Source organism: Terrapene carolina, unplaced genomic scaffold, assembly GCF_002925995.2.
Source record: "Terrapene carolina triunguis isolate 2854851 unplaced genomic scaffold, T_m_triunguis-2.0 Scaffold695, whole genome shotgun sequence".
Lineage (NCBI taxonomy): Eukaryota > Metazoa > Chordata > Testudines > Emydidae > Terrapene > Terrapene triunguis.
The window spans coordinates 1,623,436-1,651,376 of record NW_020665046.1 but is presented as its reverse complement, the minus strand read 5'-3'; the positions used below and the strand labels follow the sequence as shown (position 1 = coordinate 1,651,376).

Sequence of the window (27,941 nt, the reverse complement as noted above, 5' to 3'; positions counted from 1 at the left end):
TTGTTCCTTCCTAAGTGGAGTACTTTGTATTTGTCCTTATTGAATTTCATCCTATTTTCTTCAGACCATTTCTCCAGTTTGTCCAGATCATTTTGAATTTTAATCCTATCCTCCAAAGCATTTGCAACCCCTCCCAACTTGGTGTCATCTGCAAACTTTATAAGTGTAAATCATTGATGAAGATATTGAACAGAACTGGACCCAGAACTGATCGTTGCAGGAAGGAACAAAACCATGGCTGCTGACAACCTTAAAATCAGTTTAAAAGATGATTTCTAGCATTGTTTGCTTTGTTGTTTGTAGAGTAGACAGGACCAAATGGTCTAGAAACAACAGTAAAGGGCTGTCATGGAGGATCTGAAGCAACCACTTGTCGTTTCACAGGAGAGCTTTGTTGACCAAGGAAGGGGAGAGGAGGGGTTCAGTTTATGGGTAGGAATTCAGCATAACATATCTCTAAGAAGATCACACCTTCAAAGCTGAGGATGTCTCAGCACCAGAGCCAAGTGGTCACACCACAGTACTATAAGATCCTGAAGTCGGAACTGAAAGTTCTGTTATGCTTTGGTTCTACAGATCATGATGTCAGAGCTGAGTGATGAAGCCAGCGAATCGGAGCTCCTGAACCGCAGCCTGTCCATGTGGCATGGGGTAGGCCAGATGATCTGTCGAGAAGAGCTGGATGTTCCACTGGACCTACACACAGCGTCCTCCATTGGCCAGTATGAGGTGGTGCAGGAGTGTATTCAGTGGTAAGGAATGAGCAGAGTGTGACTAACACAGCTTTGTTGTTACTTATGCTGATTATATTTTGAAATGACAGCAGTACAGGGTCAGGCTGCACTAGGACAATGACCCTTTGCCAGTGAACTTCAGTGGTATCAGATCATTTGCTCAGTGTAAAGTGATTTGTGGGCCATGTTTGGGATGGGGAAATTCACCCCCCAAATTCCCACTGATTCAGCTGAACTGGAGTTAGAGCTAATGGGGAGCCACAGTGTAGCAAGGCTCCAGTGCCTGACTTGTTTTTAACACTGTTTTTATTTTAACTACAAAGGTAAAAAAGATGATTTTGACTACAAGAGTCTGTGCTGCAGCTGTGACCAGCTTTAGTATTGGTTCAGCTGATTTCTTTTTACTTACTTTTTTTTTTTTTTTTTAAGTGGGGAACTGGATTTAAATAAGAGAAACTGTGGTGGCTGGACCCCGCTGATGTACGCCTCCTACATCGGGCATGATACCATCGTGCATCTGCTGCTGGAGGCGGGAGTGAATGTGAACGTCCCGACGCCGGAAGGGCAGACCCCACTCATGCTGGCCTCCAGTTGTGGCAATGAGAGCGTTGCCTACTTCCTCCTCCAGGTGGGTGTTCAGGAATGGCTAGGAAAAGCTGCTATTGCAAAATTGAGATGCCTGAGGAGTGGAATCCTCCAGCAGTTCTGACAGAGAACCGTAAGCTCAGTGTGCTGCTGTAAATTCAGCTTCCTGACAGGGATTCAAACTTTCTCAGAATCACAGCTCAGAGGGCAATGGCTAACAGACGCAGGAGGGATGCTACAGTAAAGAACGTTCTCTGTTCTCTTGAAGCAAGGCGCAGAGCTGGAGATGAAGGACATTCATGGCTGGACTGCCCTCTTCCACTGCACCAGTGCTGGACACCAGCAGATGGTCAAATTCTTACTGGACAATGGGGCGAACGCCAACTGCAAGTAAGAGAAAAAGATCTGGTATTTCTTTTCTGTCTCAAGGATTTCCACATGATTTCCAATGCAAAAGGAGCACATTAGCATAAGAAGTGCTCAGAGCATAAAGGAAGAAAATACATTCTGTCCCCTCCTTTTCCCTTGCTGTTTAAGGATATAAGATGTAATCCACTGTCCCTGTGGGCCTTGGAGTTAATGTAGTGATCATAGTGCCATGTAAACTGAGGATTGGAGTCTGCCCACGGTGCCACATTTAAACCAACATCACGTGAAATGAGGTTCTGTTTTGGCTGATCTCTGTGAAAGTGAAAGGGCATTACAGCTTGCTCCTGATCTCAGTTGCACTCTGCTGCTGACCCAGTATAACTCAGTCGGTGCTCATGCATGGTCGCTTAACACATTGGCTGGCTTCCCATGCCTATGCTTCTAAGAACCTGCCATTGGTAGCATGCACATCAAACGACCTGCTATGGTATGTGTTGGTCATGCTGTTTCTATTTTGTTAATGTCTAATGATATTGATTTCCAAAACTGAAAACCCCAGATACTTATTGGTGGAAGTCAGTGTAGCCCTGAAGTCAGTGGAGCTAAACCAGTTTATACCTGCCAAGGATCTAGCCCTGAAACTCCATTGACAATCTTACTACTTGAAGCAGAATAGCTGACTCTCCTTCCCTAGTTACAGTGGCTTTGCAGGACCCAGAACAGTAAAATCTTTCTGATCATAACCCTGTTTCCTTAATTTTTCCATGGGAAGAAATGCTTGTTATGTAAATGCATAAAATATTTATTGCAATAAATATGTACGTTGAATTTCTGGCCTATTTGCAACATCATCAGTGACTAAATTGCGTGATACACAAAGAGCCGTGTCACAGGAAAAAGATCCTTCCAGGCCCTTATATAACATAGTACTAGCTGTCTATTGGCTTTGGACAGCATATAGGGTAGGACATTAGTGTTCAGTTGAACATCAGCTCATCTTCCTCAGAGTTCTGAAAAACTTCTTTTGCATACCAAGGATCAAGCGTAGCTTGAAGTTTATCCCCAGCAAACAAACACAGTTCAGAATTCATGTATGTAGAAAATGCATATTAAATACAGCCAAAGCAGAGAATGTGGTGTGCAAGACAGAAACGGGGATGTGCCTGACAGGATTTGACCCCCTCCTGGAATTGCCTTTCCTGCTAACTACATTGGTGAAAGAGTGGTGGGTTTCAGCTGGAGGTGCCCTGGTGGGACATGCTATAATGTTGGCCCCATCCTGCCTGGGATAGAGGGATTAAAATAGTGGTTCTCAAACTTTTGTACTGTACCCCTTTCACATAGCAATCCTCTGAGTGAGACCCCCCCTTATAAACAATAAACACTTTTTTATATATTTAACACCATTATAAATGCTGGAGGCAAAGCGGGGTTTGGGGTGGAGGCTGACAGCTCGTGACCTCCTATGTAATAACCTCGCAACCCCCTGAGGGGTCCCGACCCCCAGTTTGAGAACCCCTGGATTAAAATGACATTTTACTGGATGTGCCTTCTTGAGTAATACATGGCTTCATGAATTCATTTGGTAACGAATTCAATTTAACTTTTTGTGCTGGTTAAAGGGGCCAGTTTGACAAGCCCTGGAAATTGAGATCTTTTGCGAAGGCTTGGCAAGCTGGGGTGTGGGTTCTGCTTCAGCCTTCAGTGGGCGAGATTTGCTCTTTGGTTCTTTTTCTGTGTGTGACCAGCAAACCATATTATATCTTTATTTTCACCTGTCCTGAGTCCAACCTACATGAGCTTTTTCTCTCTTACCCAGGGAGCCTGTGTATGGATATACACCTCTGATGGAAGCAGCTGCCTCTGGCCATGAGATAATTGTCCAGTATCTTCTCAATCATGTAAGTGTCTGCCCAATTCTAAATAAACCCTAGAATCTTTAGGGTCCAGACTTAACGTCAGGAGAACACAGGATTTGAGAGATCAGGCCTTCCAACGGGTTATATTTCCAGGCTGTTGCTCTCCATTACAAGTCCCCTCTGGTGGTAGGTCACAGCCTCATTGAGTTGTTTTGGGGGGTTGAATGCCTATACATCTGATATTTAATAAAGCAGAGAGATCCCAAATCCAAACTAACCTCTCTCCACAGTATGTATCTTCCCCTAACAGCCCCTGTATGTTTACAGCATAGAATCTCTGGTCTTTCCTTAAGTGTAATTGGATTTTTCCAAAGGGGATGAAATGCTCCTTTTTCTCTTCTTTCTAATACATATTTTGTTGCTAAAGAAACACAAAATAACTTCCAAATTCCCACAGCCTATTTCTGACTCACTATGTGCCTCACCCTTTCCCTCATGGTCTAATCTATTAAAACACTAGCCCATCTCTGCTTTCCAGAGGTGGTCTCTGTTTTTTTCTCCTTGCAATAGGTGTTGCATTGGACACATCCACCAAATGTAGCCAGGGATCTTGTGATCAGCAACGTTGGTTCCTTCTGGACACCCTGCTGCTGCGGGAGTGTTAGCTAGCTGTAGCTTTTAGCAAAAAAGCTTTTTTACCTGAGATTGGCTAGGAGTTGGAGCCCCAGCCCAGGGGATTGTGACCGGGCCGTGATGACTTACACTACATAAGTTCCAGGCTAGGTTGCTGCACCTTGCTATGCCTAGGAATAAGCACTTCAAATTTGATAGAAGCTTCAGTTTTTCCAAAATGCAGCAGCATCCTAGCGGTCTGCTCATACGCTGGTTCCCCACAAACTATCAGGTCAAGTTCAAAATCTCTGCCCTTCCTCATGCCCCCTCCATAGAATTAGCCCAAGACAGTTTGAGAGCATGTAATGATGATCTCCTATCTCAGCTGTTTTTCTCAGGAACTAGAAAGCTGTCATTCCAAGGATGGGAGTGGGGCAGAAGTTGGGGCTTTCTCAACAATATAGCTAATTAGGCTTCAATGCTTATTAACAGAGGAGATGAGAGATCCCCAATCTCACTGCCTTGAGACCAAAAATCAGCAGTGAAGAAGAGCTCTCAAAATACACCGTGAGAATGGTTCTAGTAGGAGCAGTCGCAGAACCAGAGTGTGTGTAAAATAACTGTTAAATAAAATTAGCTCCTCTTGTTAGACACCATGGTGAGTAAATTCCCCCTTCCCTCTACAGTGTCGCTTGCCTTAGAAGTGAAGCCATGCTCTGTTGCACCATGCGCCAAGGGCACTGTTTGTTTTCATTGCTGGACATGCTGTGCTGTGCTGCTCTCCAGCTCACAGACTAAAGAACACAGCCTGTGCTGCCATGTTCCCATGCAAACGTCTGTCTGAATCCTCGCTCAGATGAAACAATCGTGGAACGGATTGTGCCTACTCTCCTCTTTCTGTCCATCCTAAGAGAGGAGGAGCAATTTGTTCAATGACTCTCTAACCTGAGCAGGATTGTCCCCTATTTTTTTGGATTTGAAACTCTGAGCCAGGCAGGACTAAGCCTGTGGGGCTACCATCCTAACAGGCTTCTGGAATATTGATACAAGTGTTGGTAATGATATTAATGCCCCAATAGTTTGAGGGCTGGTCTACGCTACTGCTTCAGTTGATGTAACTTCCGTCACTCAGAGGTGTGAAAAAGACACTCCCCGAGCAATGCAAGTTACAGCGACCTAAGCTCTGTCCACACTGGCACTGTCAGTGGGAGACGCTCTCCTGCTGGCATAGCTTCTGCCTCTCGCAGAGGTGGAGTAATTATGCTGATAGGAGAGCGCTCTCCTGTCAGCATAGCACGTCTTCATCAGACATGCTACAGTGGCGCAGCTGTGCTGATGTAGCGCCGTAGTGTAGACTTGTCCCTGAAATGATCTAGACACTCAGGGCAAGTCAGACTATTGAAACAGCCCTTGTTATTAGCCTTTTTGACTCAGACAAAGCGTGATGTCAGTTAATATCTGATCCACCCCAGGAGATCCTATCTAGTGCTTGTAGGCATGTGTATTCTGTCTAGCAGGCATCTTCCACCTCCATGCTAATGTCTGAATATTCAGTCCTCTTGGCTTCTAACCACAGTGAGCCCCTTTATAAAATTTAAATGTAATTTGCATAGTGACTTTGTTCATAAAGATGAAGCAATGAAGAAATAATCGGCAGCAGATCAAGCAAGATTCTGGTGGTGATGCAGAAAAGGGAGACATTGGGCTATTGTGATGAGAGAGCAGACAGCAAATCAATAGGCCCAGTAGCATTGAGAAGAGACTAAGGGAATTTATCCACGGATCTCAAGGAGCCTTACACTTCCATTAAAAAGGCAGACAAGAAGAGGGGGATCTTGATGGAATATGAAAGTTCTTTGGTTCTCTTGAATTGTGTGTGTGGTGTCCATTCAGAACACGCACGCCAGAAGTATGCATTGCCTTCCCACAGGGCGTGAAGGTGGATGTGAGAGAGAACACGGGAGCCACGGCACGGACTCTGGCCATGAAGTATGGACACATGAAGATCGTGGGGCTGATGGATCTACATGCAGCCCCCATGCCCAAAGTCTTCTGCAGGGGCCCAGGTAACTGAGACACCTCCCTGTATGTGCACATTAAGGGAAGGTGCTTGGAGAAGAGGCTGTTGCTGTTTTATAGTGCAGTGATTGAGTGGGAGTGATACTTCAGGTGTCTGCTGGAAATCCCTCTCCTTTAAACAGCAGTGGAGTCCTGGATGGTAGCCCTTGCTGGTGCGAGGTGTGCCTGGCAAAGCTTCTGCTCCAGTCAACCATTGTTTGCTCACCCTTTGATTTGTTTCACTGTTTTTCCCACTGCTTTTAAAGGGCCAGTAGCAAATCAAGGATGTAAGTACACCTCTACCCCGATATAACATGAATTCGGATATAACGCGGTAAAGCAGTGCTCGGGGGGGGGGGGGTGGGGATTCCGGTGGATCAAAACAAGTTCGATATAACGCGGTTTCACCTATAACGCAGTAAGTTTTTTTTTTTTTTTTTGGCTCCCGAGGACAGCGTTATATCGGGGTAGAGGTGTAGCTGGAGGTACTGTGCAGCTAACGATCTGTGCTTGGACAACAGGAAAATACTGTGAAGATCTGAGCTCCTCAGATGAATCGTGCTCCACTCCCCAGAGACAGAGACCAGTCCGTAAGACCAAGGGCCCCAGTATCCATGAGGGGCCCCAGGCTTTGGCTAAGATAACAGCTGTCGGAATTGCAGGGAAGAAGCAGTCTCGCTGTGGTGAGTGTGGGTCGGGGAATCTAACCTTCGTGATCTCAGGGGTGCCACAGTACTGCTTTGCTGTTACTCCGGCGCCAGCACTTCCCTGCTTCTTTAGATTGGGCCTTCCTGCATGGCTCCTGCAGCTGCCAGCACTGAGCAAACACCCATCATCCCAGGGGCTGAAAGCCAGCTCTAAAAACCATCTCCCAGCTGATCCATGATAGGCATGAATTTTTTACTTACCAGCTGAGAATGTCCTTCAGCATCATCTCAATCTCTGTTTGCTGTCTGGCTCTTGAGATTGACCCCTCTTCCCTTCCCAAGATAGACTCAGGAGTCACAGAGCCATTCACAAACCAGCAGGAGTGTCGGGGGATTCAAGACAGGCCAAACAGCAGGAATGATTAAACTAATCTCCCAGCTTCAGGGCCAGGTGACCTGTGTCTGCCTGAGCACTGGGAAACACTTCCAGTTGCAGTGGAAATTGGTGAGGTCGGCCATGTGATGGGCAGGGAGAAACATCAGCTGGGTTTAAACATTAACCCCTTGATGAATGTGATGGGCTTGCCTAAATATAGGGCGGGCATGAGCTTTGCCCTGTGTTGGATGCATGGCGCAGAGTGGTGATGACCAGTGAGTCTAGCCAGCTACCTGGTTATCTTGGATGGCCAAGAATATTGATTTGTATTGAAGAAAAAATACCAACCCTCAGATTCCCTTAAGCTTGAACTGACCTTATTTTAATGTTGTTCGGGCTAGTTAGGAAACCTGCTACTGCCTGGTACTTCCTATTGGTGTAGCCTGATGCTACTACTGGGAGGTGACTGTATTGAAATGCTCAAACCACCAGCTGCACAGGGTGCTGCCTGTGTGCTGACCCAGAAACTCGGGGAAGGGAGGAAATACTCCAAGCTCAGTAAGCTTGGAGGTGTGTCTGCTGCAAGGCTGGTTATGTGCAATCCTCTTAGATACAGGCATCTGGCTAGAGCATGGTCTGTGACCAGCGTTGATCTTGCATGCAAAAGAAGCTATTAGGCTTCCACATTCCTGGTAATTTTATTTGTCGTTCAAAGGGGGAATGGAAGCTGGTTATTTTACAATGTGATTTCTTCCCCTGATTGTCTTCAGATCCCTGGACGCTTGCTGGCAGCTGCTGCTCCCCATACTGCAGCCTGTCTGGTAACTTCCATTCTCATCTCTTTGCACACAGAGCAGGTCCCTCCGCAGGGCTACGTTACGTTCAGTGACAATGGCAGCTTTGAAGGGGAGGATCTCCGGTTCCGGGATGTCACCTCTCCAATCAACGAGCAAGACGTGGAAAGTAGCAGCAGCAGGGGTAGGGCATGGTCTCAGAGGAGGGTCTAGCTTCCAGTGTGAGTGACCTGGGGTTGAGAACTGCTTCAGGGCTTGCACTTTTCCTTTCTCATCTCCCCACCCCTTAGGTCTGAAGAGCTCCTAGGAAGGCATTTTGCCCGAGATTCAAGCAAGAAAGGGGGCACCCCATCAGTGCACAGGTGTCCTGTGTTGGAGTGGCATAGATTCCGTCCTGCCATCCCAGAGGAGAGTGAAGTGCCATGATGGAAGGGGGACAGAGGGGTAGAAGGAAAATGAGTGCCATCAATCTGCACTGGCCTTATGTCAAGGACATTGGGAGACCTCTCCTGGGTGCTTAGGGACAAGAACACAGATTAGCTGGTAACCCCATGCCCTAAAACATACACCTGTTCCCCATTACTGCAGACAGTGATACTAAATGGCTATAAATCTGTCCACCAATGCATTGCACTGAAACTACCTGACACCCACTGGCAGTGGTATGGGGAAGGACGGGTGCCCCTGTTCCAGACATGATACTCTCCACTCACTCCTCAGAGTAACCTCCCTAATCTGAGCAGCTGCTGCACGCAGACTCAGGCTGGATGTCTACATGAGATGAGAAGATCAAGGAGAAGAAGCAGGAACTCATTGTTTTCCTTTCTGCTCCCCTCCAGAAGAGAATGCTTTCTTCACCAACAACTTGGACACCATCAGGAGCAGCAGCAGCAGCAGCGAGTGTCTGCCCAAAGCCCTGGGGATCAGCAGTGAGGGCTCCCTGGAGAGCAATGAGGTGGGGCTTTTGTTTCTTCTTGGTCACTGCTGTTGGTGGAACATGGGAACTCACGAATATGCCAGCCACTGGCCATGACTTTACATCTGCCGTGAGACTGTAGGATCCAGGGACAGGAGGGGAGAACCTCCAGGGTAGAAGGAAAGCTGTAAACTCTGTTTAAATGTCTTAAGGCAGTGGTTCTCAACCAGGGGTAGGTGTACCCCTGGGGTATGCAGAGGTCTTCCAGGGGGTACATCAACTCATCTAGATATTTGCCTAGTTTTACAACAGCCTACATAAAAAGCAGTAGCAAAGTCAGTACAAACTAAAATTTCATACAAACAATGACTTGTTTGTACTGCTCTATATACTATACACTGAAATATAAGTATAATTATATTCCAATCAATTTATTTTATAATTATATGGTAAAAATGAGAAAGTAAGATGTTTTTCAGTAATAGCGTGCTGTGACACTTGGGTATTTTTATCTGATTTTGTAAGCAAGTAGTTTTTAAGTGAGGTGAAACTTGGGGTATGCAAGACAAATCAGACTCCTGAAAGGGGTACAGTAGTCTGGAAAGGTTGACAGCCACTGTGTTAGGGGACGGGAAGTTGTCCCATTTGACACTGATCCGAGTATCTGAGCACCCTCCCTGCAGAGTGGTTTCCCGATGGGTAGATCAGTAACTCTCCAATCACCGCACTTTCCCTTGTCCCAGGCATTCACTGCCCTCCCCACCAGAGAAGGCTCAGACCATGTGACCGTTTGATTCAGGAGCTTTCTTGGAGCCTCTTACAAACAGCGGGACAGTGAATACAAACAGCAAATTCTTGTCCTGAGATGAAACCCTTTCCATGATCATTTAGCCCCAGGGCAGTATAAATAGCCACTTTGTGGTCGACAGCATCCTGACAGGTGCCAGCAGGCTGGCTTGTTTTCTGAAGCAGACTCCCCTCCCTGCACTATGCTGGGCTCTAGCTGGTGATGTCTGTGCCCTTCCATGGTGAGCCCTAACGTTCACCATGGTTTTAAAGTCCATTCTTTCCCCAATCCCTGAGCCCTTGCTCTGCTCGCGTGCGGCCCTGTCCCTAACCCACAATCTAGAAGGGAAGTCTCCCATACCCTAGCATTTGATAACCGTTGAAGGAATTTGGCCAGATGACTGGATCAGGTCACTTGGATTTGTTGAAGTAGGATGGCACCACTGCTTCTAAGGTGATCCTGGCTTCTACAGGTTGGAATATGGAGAGGAAGTCTGGACTTGGAATCTGTGTAAGTTACTCAGTGGTTCGAGTAACCACTTGCATTCTTAGACCAGGTTCTGGATTTGGTGTAGGTGTGCTGGATGGGTATGACATTGTTGGGCACTAGGAAGGCTCCCCGGTTCCCTGAGCTGTTGCTCACAGGAATAACTACACGCTATCCTTCTGCTAGTCAGCAGGGTCAATGTTTCTCTGGGCTTGAAAGAATGCAGTACATGATGGCTGCTTTGTGGTGCTGGCACTCCAAGGATTAGCTCCAAAGCAAGGCCTCTCTATCGTAGTGCAGCATTCTGGAGATCCATCGAAGAGAACACTGCCCTGGACTCCAGCCTGGTCATTTGGCTTTCTCAGATAAGGAAGCAATGCTGCTCCTTCCTCCTCCCCCTCCCCCATTCTCCCCCAGTAGGCTTTGATGCCAAACCTCTGCAGCTCGTTCTAATACTCTTAAAATGGAGAGGCTGCTTTTACAGTGAAACTCCTGCTCAGGCATCGCTATTGCTCTGATGGAACATTCCTGATCACTCCAGACCCCAGTGCTTCTAACCTTGGCTCCTTAAACTTTCCTCCCAGCCCAGTGTAATTATTAGAGCAGGTTTTATTACTGTTTGTGTGGTGGTAGCACCTAGGAGCCTGCTTATGACCCTGGACCCCATTGTGCTAGGTGCTATACAAACACAGAACAAAGACAGGCTCTGCCCCAAGGAGCTTACAGTCCAGATAAGAATTTTAATTCTGCCTGACACATTTCCGTCCTACCTAAAACCCTCGGCGTGGTGGATTGGGGAATCCTCTCCTTTGCTTGTCTCTCTGAGACTGGAGTCCCTGCAAGTTGCTCTTTGCTCAGGACTTCACCCTGGAAGTCCTCTTTAACAAGTGATTGCTTAGTCTTTACCACCCACACTTCCGGGCCTCTGCTCCATTTAGGAAACAGTCTCCTATTGGGGAATGTGGCTAAGACAGAGTATTCTGTTCCCACCCCAGTGCCTACAATGAGCTTGCCCAGACTCAGAGCCTGGGACTGAAGTAGCTGAGAGCTTCCCCATGTTCCACACCCATGCGGTTCCCTGTGGTGATTCTGGTGACTCGGCAAAGTTGACCCTGTGCCATTAAACAGGCCCCTTCTGTCTCTCCAGGACTCTGACCATGCGGAAAAGCTCTCTAGTCGGAAACAGGCTAAAAGCTACGTGAAGATCAAGACCCGGTACAGCAACAGTGACAGCCAGTGGTCTCAGAGCCCAGGCAAAGCTGGGGTGTCTAGTCAGCACTGTACGCTCCCTAACCCAGAGGCCACCACCTACACAGGACCCCAGGTAAGAGCTGCAAAGGAGAACAGAAAACTCACGTCCGTGATGGGGTGAGAACGTGTGTCAGTGCAAAGCTATTGGAGATCCCTCGAAGAGAACGTTGCCCCAGGACTCCAGCCTGGTCATTTGGCTTTCTCAGATAAGGAAGCAATGCTGCCTCTCCCACCCCAACCGCCATCCCCGAGTGGACTTTGACACTGAACCCCTGCAGCTCATTCTAATACTCTTAAAATGGAGAGGCTGCTTTTGCAGTGAAACTCCTGTTCAGGCATCGCTTTTGCTCTGATGGAGCATTCCTGATCACTGCACCCCAGTTCTTCTAACCTTAGCTCCTTAAGCTGTCCTCCCAGCCCAGTGTAATTACCAAAGCAGATGCGACCTCCATGACTTCTTCAGTGGCCAGTGTGGCTGACCCCAGGGCCACTCAAGCAGCTAGCCCTGGGGACAGCCACACTAGCCACTGCTGGAGTGGCTCTTCAGCCATCCGCTCGGGCGGCCCCGCAGCCAGTTGCACCAGCCGCTGCTGGAGCAGCCTCAGCCCTAAGGCCAGCCACACCGGCTGCAGCTCTAGAGGCCCCTGGTAGCTGGCCCTGGGGACCGCCCAAGCAGCAGCCAATGCGGCTGCCCCAGGGATCTCCTGAGAAGCGGTCCCACCTAGATACCCAAATCAGGTATGATGAGGATTTCTGAAAATCTTATTCATCATATATAAAAGGTTCTACCAATCCCAAAGGATCAGACACATTACCTCCCAGGTTAATGAATATTCCAGACCTTTCCCAAATACATGCTTACAGCCAATTCTTACTAATTAAACTAACATTTATTAACAAAAGGAGAGAGAATTGGTTAAAAGATCAGTATACATACAGACACGAGTCAGCTTTGAGATTCAGATTCATAGCGTAGATGGTGAGCTTTGTAGATGCAGAGAGTTCTTTCAGAAATAGTCCATAGGTTATAGTCCAATATTTGTATTCAGGGTGGTCCAGTCAGCACTGGGATCTCAGTCCTTATGGCTTAGGCTTCCGCTGCATGACGCCTCAAGCAGATCTGAGATGACAGGATCAGGATCCAAGCCATTTTTTATACAGTTTCAGGTCCTCTTGTGACAGCTCAGTCACTCGGCGAACAATAAACTCATTTTCTAAGCATTGCAGATAATTATTCATACAGATTAACATAAAGCAATTGCCTGTTATTCCACCATTCGCAGATGACTTGCTATACATTTCAAAGAGAGATGAATACATCGATATCCTAGGTTTACAGTTCATTTAAATGTTAAGATGTTCTCTTGATCTCTGAATTAACAGAATACAGCATAGACAGGGACTGTCTGATTACATTGTTGATTTTCTACCTTTTAAAAAAAAAAAAAAAAAAAACAACACAAACATCATCTCCCTGTATGTTTTTAAGGATTGAATTTGAGTCAATTATCCTGCCGGATGCTTAACTCTTTCTGGTCATGTGTCACACCCCCAACGTGAGAGTGGTGTGGAAGGGAGAAACTAGAGCTCCTGGATACACCCTAAGGACCTTCCAACATTGATATGAGCGGTGTTTACATTGAATTCTTTGTAAGGCCAATTTATTGATGCATGCTTTGGGCCAAGTTAAAAACTTAGTCCATACTTTGTGAAACACTTCAGTGATTCCAGGGTTTGGTCTATGTGTTGACTTAACATAGCCATTAATGTTCTTCAGAGAGCACTTACTCTGGCATTCAGCCATGAAAGCTGTGAGGAGTTGTACCTCAGTTTGCCTTTGTGCACAGCAGTTCAAGCTTGTAATGGTCTTTTTGCTGTGGAAAGTTTTAGGATTGTGTACAGACATTAGCTGTGAAACCTTAACATTATTAGGCTTTTTAATACAAAGTGTGTTCTTATTGAACCAAACAGCATAATCGTAAGGGTTTCTAGTATGTACCACTCTTAACATGTTCAAGATCATGCACATTGTACATTTTTACAGTTTTTGGTATCAGCAACAAGTTAGTTACAATCATTAGCAATAACATCAGTTCTATCACAAGTGTGCATTTACAATTATCCTTGCCATGCCAAGTCTTTTGTTTAGATAAATTATTCTTTAGGTCAGCTTGTTCAATATCCCTTTTGAGTCTTTTTAGCTTTTTCTTTACTTTAGGGTTTTCCTTAACATAGGCTTTTAGTTTAACCACTTCCTTAGGGTTTTGGTATCTTAGAGATGAGTGAGGCAACTTTTTTTTCCCTCCAGTCAGTCAGGTAATTTGCATTAACACAGACACTAGCCTGTTTACCAGTTTTCAGATTCTTAACCTTTACCAATTCCAAGGCTGGACTCTGTCTTAAAGAGATACCATCCATTTTCACTAGCCTGTTAGACTCAAGGTTCTTTTGTCCTTCCACTACCAACCTTTGCTTCCGCATTGAATCAGATGTCAAGTCCACTAAGACACTACAAGACGTATCCAAAATATCTAGAGATGAGAGTTTAGCTGCCATCCCCTGTATTCTCAAGAGATCAACTGCACAACTGTTCTCCTGCTCTGCAGAATCAGCTATCCAGTTTTCCCTCTGAACCTGAGATACAGACTGTTTACTCAAAGAATCACTGTGGAGACGTTCCTGTCCCAACAACATTGTCTCCTTAACAAGCTGGTCAGAGCTGTTCAAACTCCCTAACAGTTTTTATACCATCTGAAATCTTCTCAAAGCTGTCCACAATGGGTCTTTCTAAAGCAAATTCAGTGGATTCATTTTTACTTGAAAGACTTAGGCCTTGGCTACACTGGCGCTGTACAGCTCTGCAACTTGCTGCGCTCAGGGGTGTGAAAACGTGCTCCTCCCCCTCCCCGCCCCCCCGAGCGCAGCGAGTGCAGCGCTGTAAAGCGCCAGTGTAACACTGGTCTACAATTTTTGAGAAGTCGTCTGCTTCAGAGATAAAATGTGCTATTTATTATGTATTTTGATGTGCTGAATTCAAATATAACAATTAAAACAACTGGCTACTGTTTCTAAGATATTTAAGTTTTTACATTTTATATCTATGTATATTGTGTAGATAGTAGAGTTTTAATCATAAATTGTAAACCTAGGTCTTTTCATGTGTTTATGGTTGCTTTACATGATAATATTTCACCTGTCCTGTTTATGTAACACTTTAAAAATCAGCAAAAGGGTTATATAAATAAAATTTATTATGAAACAAAAGGCAAAAAACTATTATGTACATAGTTTAGTCCTATTCAGTGTCTACTCGGCGCTTCTTGGCTTGTCTCTTGTATTCATTAAATGGAGCATCTCTTGTCACTGTCCAGCAATAGTCTGCAAGCATTGATGGGCTCCATTTGCCCTGATAGCGTTTCTCCATTGTTGCAATGTCCTGGTGAAATCGCTCGCCGTGCTCATCGCTCACTGCTCCGCAGTTTGGTGGAAAAAAATCTAGATGAGAGTGCAAAAAATGGATCTTTAGTGACATGTTGCAACCAAGGCTTTTGTATGCCTTGAGGAGGTTTTCCACCAACAACCTGTAGTTGTCTGCCTTGTTGTTTCCGAGAAAATTTATTGCCACTAACTGGAAGGCTTTCCATGCCGTCTTTTCCTTGCCACGCAGTGCATGGTCCAATGCATCATCTCGAAGAAGTTCATGAATCTGAGGACCAACAAAGACACCTTCCTTTATCTTAGCTTCACTTAACCTTGGAAATTTTCCACAGAGGTACTTGAAAGCTGCTTGTGTTTTGTCAATGGCCTTGACAAAGTTCTTCATCAGACCCAGCTTGATGTGTAAGGATGGTAACAAAATCTTCCTTGATTCAACAAGTGGTGGATGCTGAACACTTTTCCTCCCAGGCTCCAATGACTGTCGGAGTGGCCAATCTTTCCTGATGTAGTGGGAATCTCTTGCACGACTATCCCATTCGCAGAGAAAACAGCAGTACTTTGTGTATCCAGTCTGCAGACCAAGCAAGAGAGCAACAACCTTCAAATCGCCACAAAGCTGCCACTGATGTTGTATGCATCTCAAAAGTTGTTTCATGTTGTCATAGGTTTCCTTCATATGGACTGCATGACCAACTGGAATTGATGGCAAAACATTGCCATTATGCAGTAAAACAGCTTTAAGACTCGTCTTCGATGAATCAATGAACAGTCTCCACTCATCTGGATCGTGAACGATGTTGAGGGCTGCCATCACACCATCGATGTTGTTGCAGGCTACAAGATCACCTTCCATGAAGAAGAATGGGACAAGATCCTTTTGACGGTCACGGAACATGGAAACCCTAACATCACCTGCTGTAGTCTGGAGCCCAACAGCTCTGCCTTACTCTTGGGTAGTTCCAAATCCCTGACAAGGTCATTCAGTTCACCTTGTGTTATGAGGTGTGTTTCAGAGGAGGAGGATGGGAGAAAATGTGGGTCCTGTGACATGGATGGTTCAGGACCAGAAGTTTCATCCTCTTCCTCTTCCTCGTCTGATTCAAGTGAGAATGATTTTGGTGCATCAGGAACCGGCAGTCCTTCTCCGTGGGGTACTGGGCGTATAGCTGATGGAATGTTTGGATAATGCACAGTCCACTTTTTCTTCTTTGACACACCTTTCCCAACTGGAGGCACCATGCAGAAGTAACAATTGCTGGTATGATCTGTTGGCTCTCTCCAAATCATTGGCACTGCAAAAGGCATAGATTTCCTTTTCCTGTTCAACCACTGGCGAAGATTTGTTGCACAAGTGTTGCAGCATATGTGTGGGGCCCACCTCTTGTCCCGATCTCCAATTTTGCAGCCAAAATAAAAGTGATAGGTTTCTTAACCATAGTGGTTATACTGCGCTTTTGTGATGCAAAAGTCACTTCACCACAAACATAGCAGAAGTTATCTGCACTGTTCACACAAGTACGAGGCATCTCTGCTCACTTTGGAAATGTGTCCCTTTGCAAAATCAAACACTGACAAAGAAGAGAGCACGACACTGTATGATTTCTAGAGCTGATATAGGGCAATTTGTTCAGCAGAGTGATGTAAGCTTCGTTATGATTGCATCATCCATGACTTCTAGGAATAACATGATGCAATTCATATCATGTATGATGCAATACCAGCTTCAGATTGCATCATTCATTGTTTTGCCTAAAAAGCAAGTACTCTCCAAACCCAGTCATAGATTTAGTCATAGATCCAGTCACAGATGTATTCTAGTCATTTCTGGTTTAAATTGAGATCCCTTCCCTTTATAACTCACTTATCCTCTGCCATTCCCAAGTCAAGGGTCGTATATACTGACCCAATAGCATATCTTGAAAACTAGAGCCAATCAACAATTTTAAGCATCATTTTCGTTCTCAGTGACCCAGAATTAGTAAAGTTTGACTACATTTATTTCAGAAGCATTTTGGCTGTAGAGCAGTGTAATCAGCGCCTGCAGCGCTGCACGCTCACTCGCAGCGCTGCAAGCTACTTCTCTCGGAGAGGTGGAGTACATACAGCACTGCGAGAGAGCTCGCAGCGCTGGCGGCACGACTACACTCCTGCGGCAGCGCTGTGAATTCCCAAGTGTAGCCAAGGCCCAAGGCTATTAGTCACCAACACACTTTTCTCAGAAGACAAACTCTTTACTACCAACAATGGCCCATTAAGAGTCAATGGAAGTAATTCCTTTTCACCCCCACTAGGTACAGCTATTGACTTCAAAGACATCACTAAGAAATTCCTTCCCTCCTGCAATATTATGAACTGCAACAGATTCTTTCCGAGCTTTATTTATGTCCAGAACCGACTTTGGCACAACAGACAAATCACCAAATTCCTTCTGAGTTTCACTGACATCCAGAATCACCTCTGGCCCATCAGGAGGGTTTTTACACAACCCCCTTTCAGGCAAGCTGCTAGACTCCATAATTAAAAGGTTAGAAGCATTCCCTTCCCCTTTGCAGCTTTCCTGGCTGACAACAGGCAAGTTTCTACACTGACAGTGGGTAACATAGTCAAATCACGTTTATGCTTTCCTTGTGCCCTGGCTATGATATCAACCTAATTAGACAAGATTGTCATATCTTTACCCAGCAACACACTAGCAACAGGCAAAATAGAAGCACCAGAATCACCTGGTTCCTGGGACTCAGTTATGACATTAACTGGATGCAACCTGATTACAATGTCATTATCCCTAGCAGACACAAACTTAGGAACATTTCCATCCTAGGCTTCAGTTAAATCCAGAATCAGCTCTGAGAAGACTGATACATTTTCAACCATCCTAGGCTGACAGGCTTCTTCTGTCTCCTTTACAGACAGAGAAGAGCTAGATACACACTGTTCCTTAGCAGGCATGTGACTGTTGCTCAAAACAGACAAACAATTGGAGAATTTTTTTCCTTTGTCCCAGCATGCATGGCTGTTCATGGACAATTGCTTGGAGAGTGAGACAGCTTCCTTAACAAGAAAGATGTCGCTCCCAACAGACAAACTTCTGCTTTTTACAGACAGTGGCTCATACTGAGCTACTTTAAGCAAATTACTGTTACCTTGTCTAGGCTCGCTTTTACAAACTTCACTCACCAAGAATGGACCCCCTTCTTCCTCAATTAGGGCTTCAACCTGATCATCAACTTTAATCTGCTCTAGAGAAACATTTTCCTGATGAATGATTTTTCTCTCTGCTTTATTTAATTCCAGATTCCTTCTGAGATAGACAGATATTCAGAAACTTCATTCACATATAACCTGCTTTTCTGTACAGACAAACAGCCATCTTCCTCAGACAAACATTTGAAGAAACCCTCCATAGGCAAATCATTGCCCCTAATAGACAGTTTCATGATATTAACCTGTCTGCACAAAGCTTTAAAATCATTCCCTATTAAAAGATCTGAAGGAATTGTATTCTTTGCTCCCACAACCATGGTGCCATCAAATCCCTTCCATTTAAGGTGGATTTTAGCCAAAGGCACTCTTACAAAATAGTCAGATAAGGCTACAACAGTTACACTTTCACCTGGTGAATAATCTTCCTCCCTGACACAGTTCTTTCCTACCTAACCTGCTTGCAGGGATGGTTTGGGGATAGGGTGACCAGACAGCAAATGTGAAAAATCGGGACAGAGTGGGGGGGTAATAGGAGCCTATATAAGAGAGAGACCCAAAAATTGGGACTGTCCCTATAAAATCGGGACATCTGGTCACCCTATTTGGGGAATCCTCTCCTCAGCCTAGTGTAGCGCAGGGAATCTGAAGGAAGAGCTTTACAGTGTCTGGCTGCTACTAAATACAAGCCAGGCCCCATTACAGCTTGTGGCTTTAGAGAGTGAACAGTGCAAAGAAAGTTAGGATACCTCCAAAGTAGCTGTTAGCCTTTCATTCAAGGAGACAGGAGGGTCCAGTTCCTCATGTGGGTACAAACATCTTTGCTTTGGATGGGCCGCAGGACCTGGCAACATTCCTGGAGCAGATCGGGTGTCTGAAGTACCTCCAGGTGTTTGAGGAGCAGGACATCGACCTCCGGATCTTCCTGACCCTCACAGAGAGTGATCTCAAGGAAATAGGCATCACGTGAGTCTCTGCGGCATAGCCCCTTTCTCGCTGGGGCATACAAAGGGATCAGGAGAGTTCAGTCCTCTCTTCCAGCCCCCGCTCCAAGTTTGCACGATTCTGCCACTACCTTTAGTCTTGCCCTCCAGCCTGGGGATCCCTCACAGATCTCTCAATGTGCCTTAATCCTGGTCTACAGCAAGCACTGGTCTTCCAGCCATGCCCCTCCCCTCCCCCCCCCCATTCAGTCCCTGCCTGCAACTCTCCTGCAGCTGTTAGCAGAGCCTTGGAGGAGATGGATCGTGGTTTTCTGCTGTCCCTAATTATCCTTCCTGCTCATGCCTGGGGTTTTCATGGGCCTCAGTGGAAGAAGGGGCAGGAGTCTCTGAAGCAAGGTCCTGGTGCAGTTTTGCTGCTAACTGCTTGCTGCTGTATCACCAGCCTGTTCGGGCCTAAGCGAAAGATGACTTCTGCCATTGCTCGATGGCACAGCAATGCCAGGCCTCCCAGCGATGCCCTAGAGCTGGCCTATGCAGATCGGCTGGAGGCGGAAATGCAGGAGATGGCCATTCAGCTGCACAAGGTAACGAGCCTGGCTCTAACCCAATCACGTATTTACTATGGCACCTCCTGGGGGTGGGGAAAGGTTCTTAAGGGAGGGAGCTGAGGTAGTTTGGAAGGGATGCAAAGGGGTAAGGTAAGTTAGGTAACCCCATGTTGCAGGTTCTGCCACACTCTAACCCTCGCTCTCTCATGCTGACAAGGCTTCTGTGTCTTTAGTTCAAACCCAGCTGGCCGGGATGCTGGGCTGGGGATATCTGCCGTCCTGGTTAGGATCTGCTCATACTGAAATGAGGAAATCCATGCAGAAATGTCTGTCAGCTTGGCAAACCCACTCTCCTGCATAGAAAGAAGGGGAATCCCTGAGATCAGAGCTGACCCTGTGTGGGAACCTTATCTAACTTCCTTCCCACCTGCATCTGGGCCTCGGATGGGTTTGGTGAGTGCATACAGAGCCCTCTGCAACCGCCCAGATCGTGATAACAGGAGGCTCCAGGGATGTTTCGTGAGCAGTCAAGTGCCTGAGATTACAGCATGCAGCACTCCCCCTTTCAGTCCCTCCTCTCTCGCTCTCCCCCACTGCAGAGGTGCGAGGAAGTGGAAGTGATGAAGGGCCAGGTGTCCCAAGAGCAGGAGCTGCGGGCAGTGGTCGAAAGCTGCTTGATGGAGCGGGACGTGGCTTGGAATGATGTCCAGATCCAGCTGCGGGAGGCCCAGGCTATCACTAGGGACGCTGGGGTCCTGCTAGAGCAAATGAAGTAAGTTGCTCCAGGGGAAGCGGAAAACAGGGCCGCCGCAGCGTGTCCGTTGTCTGGATGCAGGCGGTGCCCTTCTAGTGAGCTGTCCACACACAGTCACACCACAGCATCTGAACCCCATTCTAATCCTCCCCCAAATGAGGACATTCCAACAGGATAAGGAGATACTGAAGCCCCTTCCAGATGCACAGTGGGTAGGGGCCTGGCTTTCCAGAGCTAGAGTTCTGAATGTTCAACCCCAGGGGGAACCAGGTGCTAAGTTACTTGCCCGGTGACTTAGGGAGTCAGTGGCAGAGTTGGGAAGAAAGCTCAGGAGCCCTCCCACCACTAAAACCTGTAGTGTAGTGCTTCTTCACTGCAAGGGCAGTCAGGCCTCACACTGATCACCAGCTGTGGTCAGGATGAAATTCACAGCCTCTAAATCATACAGCATTGCCCAGTGAGATGCACGGGGCGGGGGGGCGACGAGGTTCACACTTCACTCTGTATTGACCTGTCCTAGATACTCTAGCCATCAGGACAACTCTGTTTTTTCTGTTCTTCTGAAAAATCCCATGTTCAGTGGTGTTTCTGCTCTGGGGGTTAAGCTGATACTTTCAGCTCATCGGTCCTGCTGTGTTGGCCAATAGATTAAAACCAGAAAATCTATGTCCTTCACTCCAGGGGTGGAAGCAACGCTCTTGCCCCTGGAGAAAGGAGATGCAGCATCACTGAGCTCCCAAGGGACCTGTGTCCAGCCTGCCATAGCCAGAGGGGAGAGAACACCTGCTGTAGGCCTTTGAGGACTTAATGAAGAGAGGGAGTCCCAGAGGGGTCCCCCTGGAAAGATGAGAAAGGAGGCTGGTTTGAGATAACAGCATAGTGTTCCCAGACGGCACTTGTGTTACCTCTGCATGCGGCAGCTGGAGTTCAGTGACTTCTCCAGCAGTTGGCCACAGTGCTCACATGTATGTAGCACATACAGTAAATAAGGGGGGAAGGGGCGTGCCTGCAGAGCTCAGCTGTGCAGAGGCAGTAGTCATAGTAGAGGGCCATCCACACACGCCAGAGCAGCATGTATTGCCTAACGAACGTGATGGAGGGTGTGACGGGTTCAGTCACAGAGACCCCCCTTGGGACTGTCACCTGATGTGCTGAAATTACCTCTGAGCCCATTTTCCACTGCCAGTTTGGGACTCCAGAACCCTGCCTTGTTGAGCCAGACACACTAGATGCTGCAACACGGACCCAGGTCTGAACCACGCCCCCAGAGCTGCAGGCTTTAACTGAAAACCACTCAGCAGGTTACCTATCTCCAGCACCCAGACACCCAGTTCCTAATAGGATCCAAACCCCAAATAAAATCAGTTTTACTCTGTATAAAGCTTATACAGGGTAAACTCATAAATTGTCCGCCCTCTATAACACTGATAGATATGCACAGCTGTTTGCTCCCACAGGTATTAATCACTTAATCTGGGTTTGTTAATAAACAAAAGGGATTTTATTAAGTATAAAAAGTAGGATTTAAGTGGTTCCAAGTAATAACAGACAGAACAAAGTAAGTTACCAAGTAAAATCAAACAAAACACGCATGTCTAAGCCTAATACATTAAGAAACTGAATACAGGTAAATCTCACCCTCAGAGATGTTCCAATAAGCTTCTTTCACTGACTAGACTCCTTCCTAGTCTGGGCCCAGTCCTTTTCCCTGGTACAGTTCTTGTTAGTTCCAGCTCCGGTGGTAACTAGAGGATTTCTCATGACTACAGCCCCCTTTGTCCTGTTCCACCCCCTTTTATGGCTTTGGCACAAGGCAGGAATCTTTTGTCTCTCTGGGTCCCCACCCCTCCTTTAAATGGAAAAGCACCAGGTTTAAGATGGATTCCAGTAACAGGTGACATGGTCACATGTCCTGTGGGACCCCAAGCCTCCATTCTTCCTGGCCTGACTTACACAAACTCAGGAAGGCTTACAAGTAAACAGAGCCATTTACAACCAATTGTCCTGATTAATGGGAACCATCAAGATTCCAAGCCATTATTAATGGCCCACACTTCGCATAGTTACAATAGGACTTTAGAGTAATACTTCATATTTCTACCTTCAGATACAAGAATGATACATACATACAAATAGGATGAACACATTCAGTAGATTATAAGCTTTGTAATGATACCTTACAAGAGACCTTTTGCATGAAGCATATTCCAGTTACATTATATTCACACTCATTAGCATATTTCCATAAAACACATGGAGTGCGACATCAGAGGTTTTACCTATTAAGTGGCTATTTCACTTTTACCTGTAACGGTAAATCATTTTCTAAGATCCTTGTATACCACTTACTGGCTGAGAAGTCAGCCCTTTCTTAAAGCAGGCACGATTTTTATGGATTAAAAAGGACATTGTCGACTTAAAAATCATTTTCAAAACATGTGGTGTTATCTGTATTACTGAATAACAGGTTAGGTTATTAATGTGGGGAGAATTCTTTACTCCCTCCCCCACTTCGTGCCACTTTGTTTTACACTTTGCATTTAGGGTGGACAGTGAAAAGAGACTAGTCGATTTCGCCTCTGTAAACAAATCAGCATCTAGTGAACTTCACTCCTGATTCTCACTTGCTCCCACAATGCTGCCCGTTCTGGTCAATCTTCCTAAAAATGTGTGTTGCTATCCCGGAGGCAGTTCCATTGGCCAAAGGTTTTGTAGACTTGTGGCTCTGACAGCCTGTGTTTGGGGCTATATTTGCCCTGACAGTCCATGTCTCTTTATTAAAACCATGTGTATGTGTGACATGCTTCAGCTGTTTGCATGCTGTGCCATTACTGTGCTGGCTCTGCTTCTTTGAAGGTGGGTGGAGGGATCTGGGATTTGTCCCATTAATGAAGCATGGAGCTGCAGTCTGCCTAGAGGAGGGATTTCAGACTAATTTGATGCAGGGATACAATTGCACTTTTCATTGTGGCATATGGGTCAGAATATAGGACTCTGTGTGCCCCTCCATCCACGGCAGAACTGGTGTTGGTGGCAATGGCAGGATTGCCCAGAGATCCAGAGTAAAATCTGACCTGTGTATGGTGACTTACAATTTAGTTATTGCTAACTTATTAGGAACTTCATTGTCCGCAGTGTAGTTGTAGCCATGTTGGTCCCAGGATATTAGAGACAAGGTGGAGGAGGTCATATCTTTTATTGGACCAAGTTCTGTTGTGGGGGAGAGAAGTTTTTGAGCCACACAGAAGCTGACTGCAGACTCAGGAAAGCAGCAGTTCACATGTGGAAGGTTTCCTTCACAATCTCAAGGCAAGACACTTAAATTCTCTCTTTTTAAATGAGAGTTGAGGTTGTTCACAGAGTCCGGGCTTGTCTGTACACTGAAGCTGCACTGGTTTAACTAAAGGTGTGATGTTAAACTGGTGCAGCTTTGTGTGTGGACCCTCTTGCTTCGGTTTAAACCTTGAAGTGCATTGGTTTAGCTTGCATTTCTAAATTACAAGTGTGTAACTTTGGGTGTGGACCAGGCTTGAATGTCAGGTGGACCAGATCCAGCCTGAGGGGCATTTGTGTGAAACCCAGGCCTGGACCTTTCCCTGCCTCCTCCTTTTTCACTGACCCCAGCAGCTGTTCTGTGCACAGGGCAGGGATTGCTGTGGAAGGCACTCTGGGCTCTTGTCTCAGGCACATCTGCCTATGCCTGGGAAGGGCAGTTTATAATCCCGTGAGCTGCTAGCCCCAAGAAGCATGTGATCCCTTGGCTGCCCAGGCAGGTATTTCTGGACACAGGAGGGCACTGGCAGGTGATTTCCCAGAAGTACACGTGCCTTGCTAATGGGCGTTTGGTCTCATTTGGTAGAGCCTGTCAGGCGGAGCTATGTTCCCGGCTGAAGCAAGGGCACCTGACTGGCAGGATGCTGGAGACCAAGGCACGGCTGGGAGCTGGTGAGGACAGATGGCCCGAGGGAGAAGGTAAGAGCCAGGTGCTGCTGTGACTATGAATGGCCCAGGCTGCAGGGAAAAGATAAGGCAGCAAACAATCAGATTGAATGAATGCAGCCAAAGGGGTATGAGAGGCACCAGAGAAAAAGCAGATGCTTTAATAGATGAAGAGGGTGAAACTAATGAGGCGTCTGAAATGGCTGAGCTACCAAACAGATCCTTTAAAAACTGTCGTTAATGAGAGAGATTTAGAGTAAAGTTTTCAAAAGCATCTAATTCCATTGAATTTGACGTGTCACAGGCAATTTTGCTACTGATCCGACTGCTCCACTGACAGCTGTTTATGAAGCACACTGGGGAGGTTGCAGAAATGAGAAGTCCATCTTCATTTCTTGTCTTCAAAACAGAAAATCCTGGCAATTACCATCCAGCAAGTCTAGCTCCGTTTCCTTGAGATTCTCCTCGTATTTGACCTATTGAGCATCTCTAGGGTGACGAGGTCACAAATATTAAGCCAGGTTGCTTTATAAATAGCCAACTGTGCCACGCAAGCACAAGCCCTCTTTTGCGGCATTAGCGAACAGAGGGAACTTGCTGCTTGTCACACATTTGCATTGTAAGCACTCATTTTATACAAGATCTCAGTAAATCAAAACCAATCAATTCAAGCTGCTGTGGGCATGAAGGCTGTGCGGGGGACTGAGCCCCAAGCCCTCGCTTCTCTGCTCCTGCCATGGAGAAGCTGCAATGGTTGGTGAGAATCTCTCTGCTTTTAATCTCCCAGGTCTAGAAGGAGGGTCAGTTTCCTTGAAGTCCCTGAGCCTGCCTGAGCTGTCAGCTTTCCTGGAGGAGCATGTGGGAGATATGGGTACGGTGGAGAGGGTCTTGGGGGGCCAAGTCACTAGGATTATCCCCAACTCCCTCTGAAATAAACCAAAGGACACTTGGTTTCTAAGACAGGTGGTAACTGGAGAGTGGGCAAAAGATACCTGCTCCATGCAAAACATAACATGTCTTACTATGGCTCTCCCACTAGAGCCAGATCAGCCCTGGATCCTTGTGTGGGGGCTTGAACCCACGGCCATCTGACCCAGCTGTACTAGTGAGCCACACTGACACCTGTTGGCAGCAAGAGTAATTACTCTCTTCTCCAGCTGCTCTGCAGTACAAATCCTCCCTCCTGTGAACCTCAGGGTGGCTCCTTCTTCATTAGAATGAAGGACAGGAGCAGCCTTTCTCTGTGCTGCAATAGAAACCGGCTGGAGCAGAGCCTGGGGAGCCCTTGTTCTCTCCGTACTCCATCCCGTGCGTATCTGCCCATGGTGAGGTGTGCTGGCCTCTTGCACTGGCCTTGCTCCAGCTCTGTGGCCAAGGAGCTGCCTTTGTGTGCCTCCAGCGTTCGTGCCCCATTCTCCCGACTAGTGGAAGCTGGACCCAGTGGCAGGAAGCCAGCAATGCAGTGGTTCAGAGTGCGGCAGGGTGCAGGGGAGAGAGAGACAGGAATGCAGCAACCCTACTGGCTGAGCCTTTCCCCTGCCCCTTGTCTTGTGGTGCCCTGGGCTGATAGCTAATGGGTTTTGCTTATGCCCTTAGGGAATGCCCTGCATTCTGTGACTCAGAACCTCGCACGGCTACAGGCCTCGGAGCGAGGCAAGCAGAGCTGGCCAGAGCCCTAATGAAGCAGGATGGTGAGTGGGGAGGGGCTGGGAAATACTGACCCATGTCAATGCCCATTAAAGCAGGAGCTGGCTAGAGGCACTGTAGCCATGCAGCTCCTTCCAGTTCCCTCCCCACATAGCTCTAACTACACACCTCTGTCCTGCCCTGCCAAACTCCCAGGGGTTGCTATCAGTGGCAGCTTTTCCACGTAGGCCCCTTGATTAGAGAGTTGCTGATGGGAACTACAGCGAGCTGCTGTTCACAGTGACGTTCCTGATGCCTCCAGCAAAGGGTTAATTTTCCAGTGAACTGTGGGGGTTCTTGAACTCTGAGTGGCTCCTTCTCCCTTGCAGGAATTCTGACGTCGGGTGATGGTTCCACCCGGAAGCTGAGTGCCTGGGAGAACGAGCGCAAGGCTGGTCCGCCAGCACGGCTCCTCTGCTGAGAGCGCCGAGGAGGCAGGCGGGCGCCTGGAGAAGGGGGTCCGCCAGCTGGGGACTGCAGAGGACGAGGAGTCAAGTGGGCAGGCGGCCTCGGCTGGGCTGATCTCCGGGTTCCTGTCACAGACGGTTTGCTTTCCCTGCCCAAGGGTTAGAGTGTTAAGAGCTGAAGCATCGGGACTAATTGGCCTCTAGCTGCCCATGGAGAGACTGCCTCAGTTTCACTTAATGCTGCCTGATATTTTTACAGAGCCAACCCTTGTCTGTAGCAGTCAGATTCCCTTATGCCCCTCCCCACCACAACCCCTCGTAACTTGTTCCCTCCGTTTGGTCTCTGCCCGCGGGCTGACCCAGCAAACGTGTGACACACAGAGCAAAGGCCAGCACAGTGGTGGCTGGTGGGGTGAGATCCAGGGCTTTGGAAATGGGAGAGTCCTGCAGTTCAGTGGGCTGGGCCTCCCCTTTGAGACAGGATCAAACAGCCCCAAGCTGCAGCCCTCGTAGGATCTGGGAGATTGAACATAGCGGGCTCTGCAGCTCTAGCCTGTGGAGAGCTCCCCTGCAGCGGTTCAGCTGTTAGCGGCTTCCGAGGAGGCAGGAGCTATGGGATCACTTGAGTGTCCTAACTGTGCTCCTCTGTTTGGTTATGGGTGCAGACCCCCCGTCGGCGCTGACTTGGCAGCTGGCCCTGATCCTTTCCACAGTCCATGAATGCCCACATTAATCCCCCAGGGTAGCACATTTCAAAGGCCTTGCTTCTGCCGAGTCAGCGTGCTCCCAGAAGCTTCTGCCGCAGGCAGCAGCTCCTGCTGGTGCAGCACTGGCCCCTTAGGATGAGGGAGCCAGGAGCCACGTGAGAGGAGGGTGTGTGCAGCTCTTGCCTGATGTGAGTTTATACTATCCCCAAGCACTTGTGTGTGAGCTATGTGCTCTGTGCTGCATGCAGGGCTTGGCCCTGCAATTGGTGCTATAAAACCCGCCCCCAGGGTAACACCTGACCATGAGCACCACATCCCTCCCCTCAGGTCTGCCCCTGTGTGAAGGCAGGCGTCTAAGACCAGGAGCCTGTTCCATGGGGGATCCTCTCCCCTGGGAACCCATTAGCTGGCTCCCCACCCTCCCTCAGCCCCTGGCTCCTGTTCTTGTTTCCAAGCCTCTCTCCTTCAGATTTGAGCGTGGCACCTCTGCCCCCAAGAATGGGCTTCCTGCCAGCCATTTCTAGATTCCTGCCCTTCCTGCATGGAGGCTGCTTGTCCCCAAGGCAGCGGGCAGGGCTGCCGTCTTCTCCCTGCACTCTGGGGGAGCAGGAGGGGCCTCCTGTTTTCTCCATGGGATGGGCCTTTGAAGCTGCTGCATGGGAAGGGTCGGAAGAAAGCTCGGCCCAAGGTGGCCCAGGCTGGGCATGTTTGGAAACCCTGGCTTCCATCTCTTGAGGATTTTGTGAGGCACCCTTTCTCGTGGCATCCGTGGGCCTGAGAGGTCAAACATGCTGCCAGGCAGCTGAGTCCTGCTCTCCTCTGGGCCACGGGCAACCAGGCACT

At 47.5% G+C, this 27,941-nt stretch overlaps 1 protein-coding gene across 1 annotated transcript; it reads left to right on the top strand.

The window, feature by feature from the left end:
- Window positions 1-579: 579 nt before the first annotated feature.
- On the top strand, window positions 580-26,959 carry ANKS3 (ankyrin repeat and sterile alpha motif domain containing 3). The gene is made up of 15 exons (XM_024215097.3): window positions 580-752; window positions 1,164-1,362; window positions 1,588-1,709; window positions 3,508-3,589; window positions 6,090-6,225; window positions 6,739-6,900; window positions 8,093-8,218; window positions 8,874-8,989; window positions 11,371-11,547; window positions 18,955-19,079; window positions 19,500-19,641; window positions 20,205-20,377; window positions 24,219-24,331; window positions 25,086-25,169; window positions 26,314-26,959. Exons 1-15 carry the CDS (start codon window positions 580-582, stop codon window positions 26,403-26,405), a joined length of 2,022 nt encoding a protein of 673 aa, XP_024070865.2. The 3' UTR covers window positions 26,406-26,959.
- Window positions 26,960-27,941: the final 982 nt, after the last annotated feature.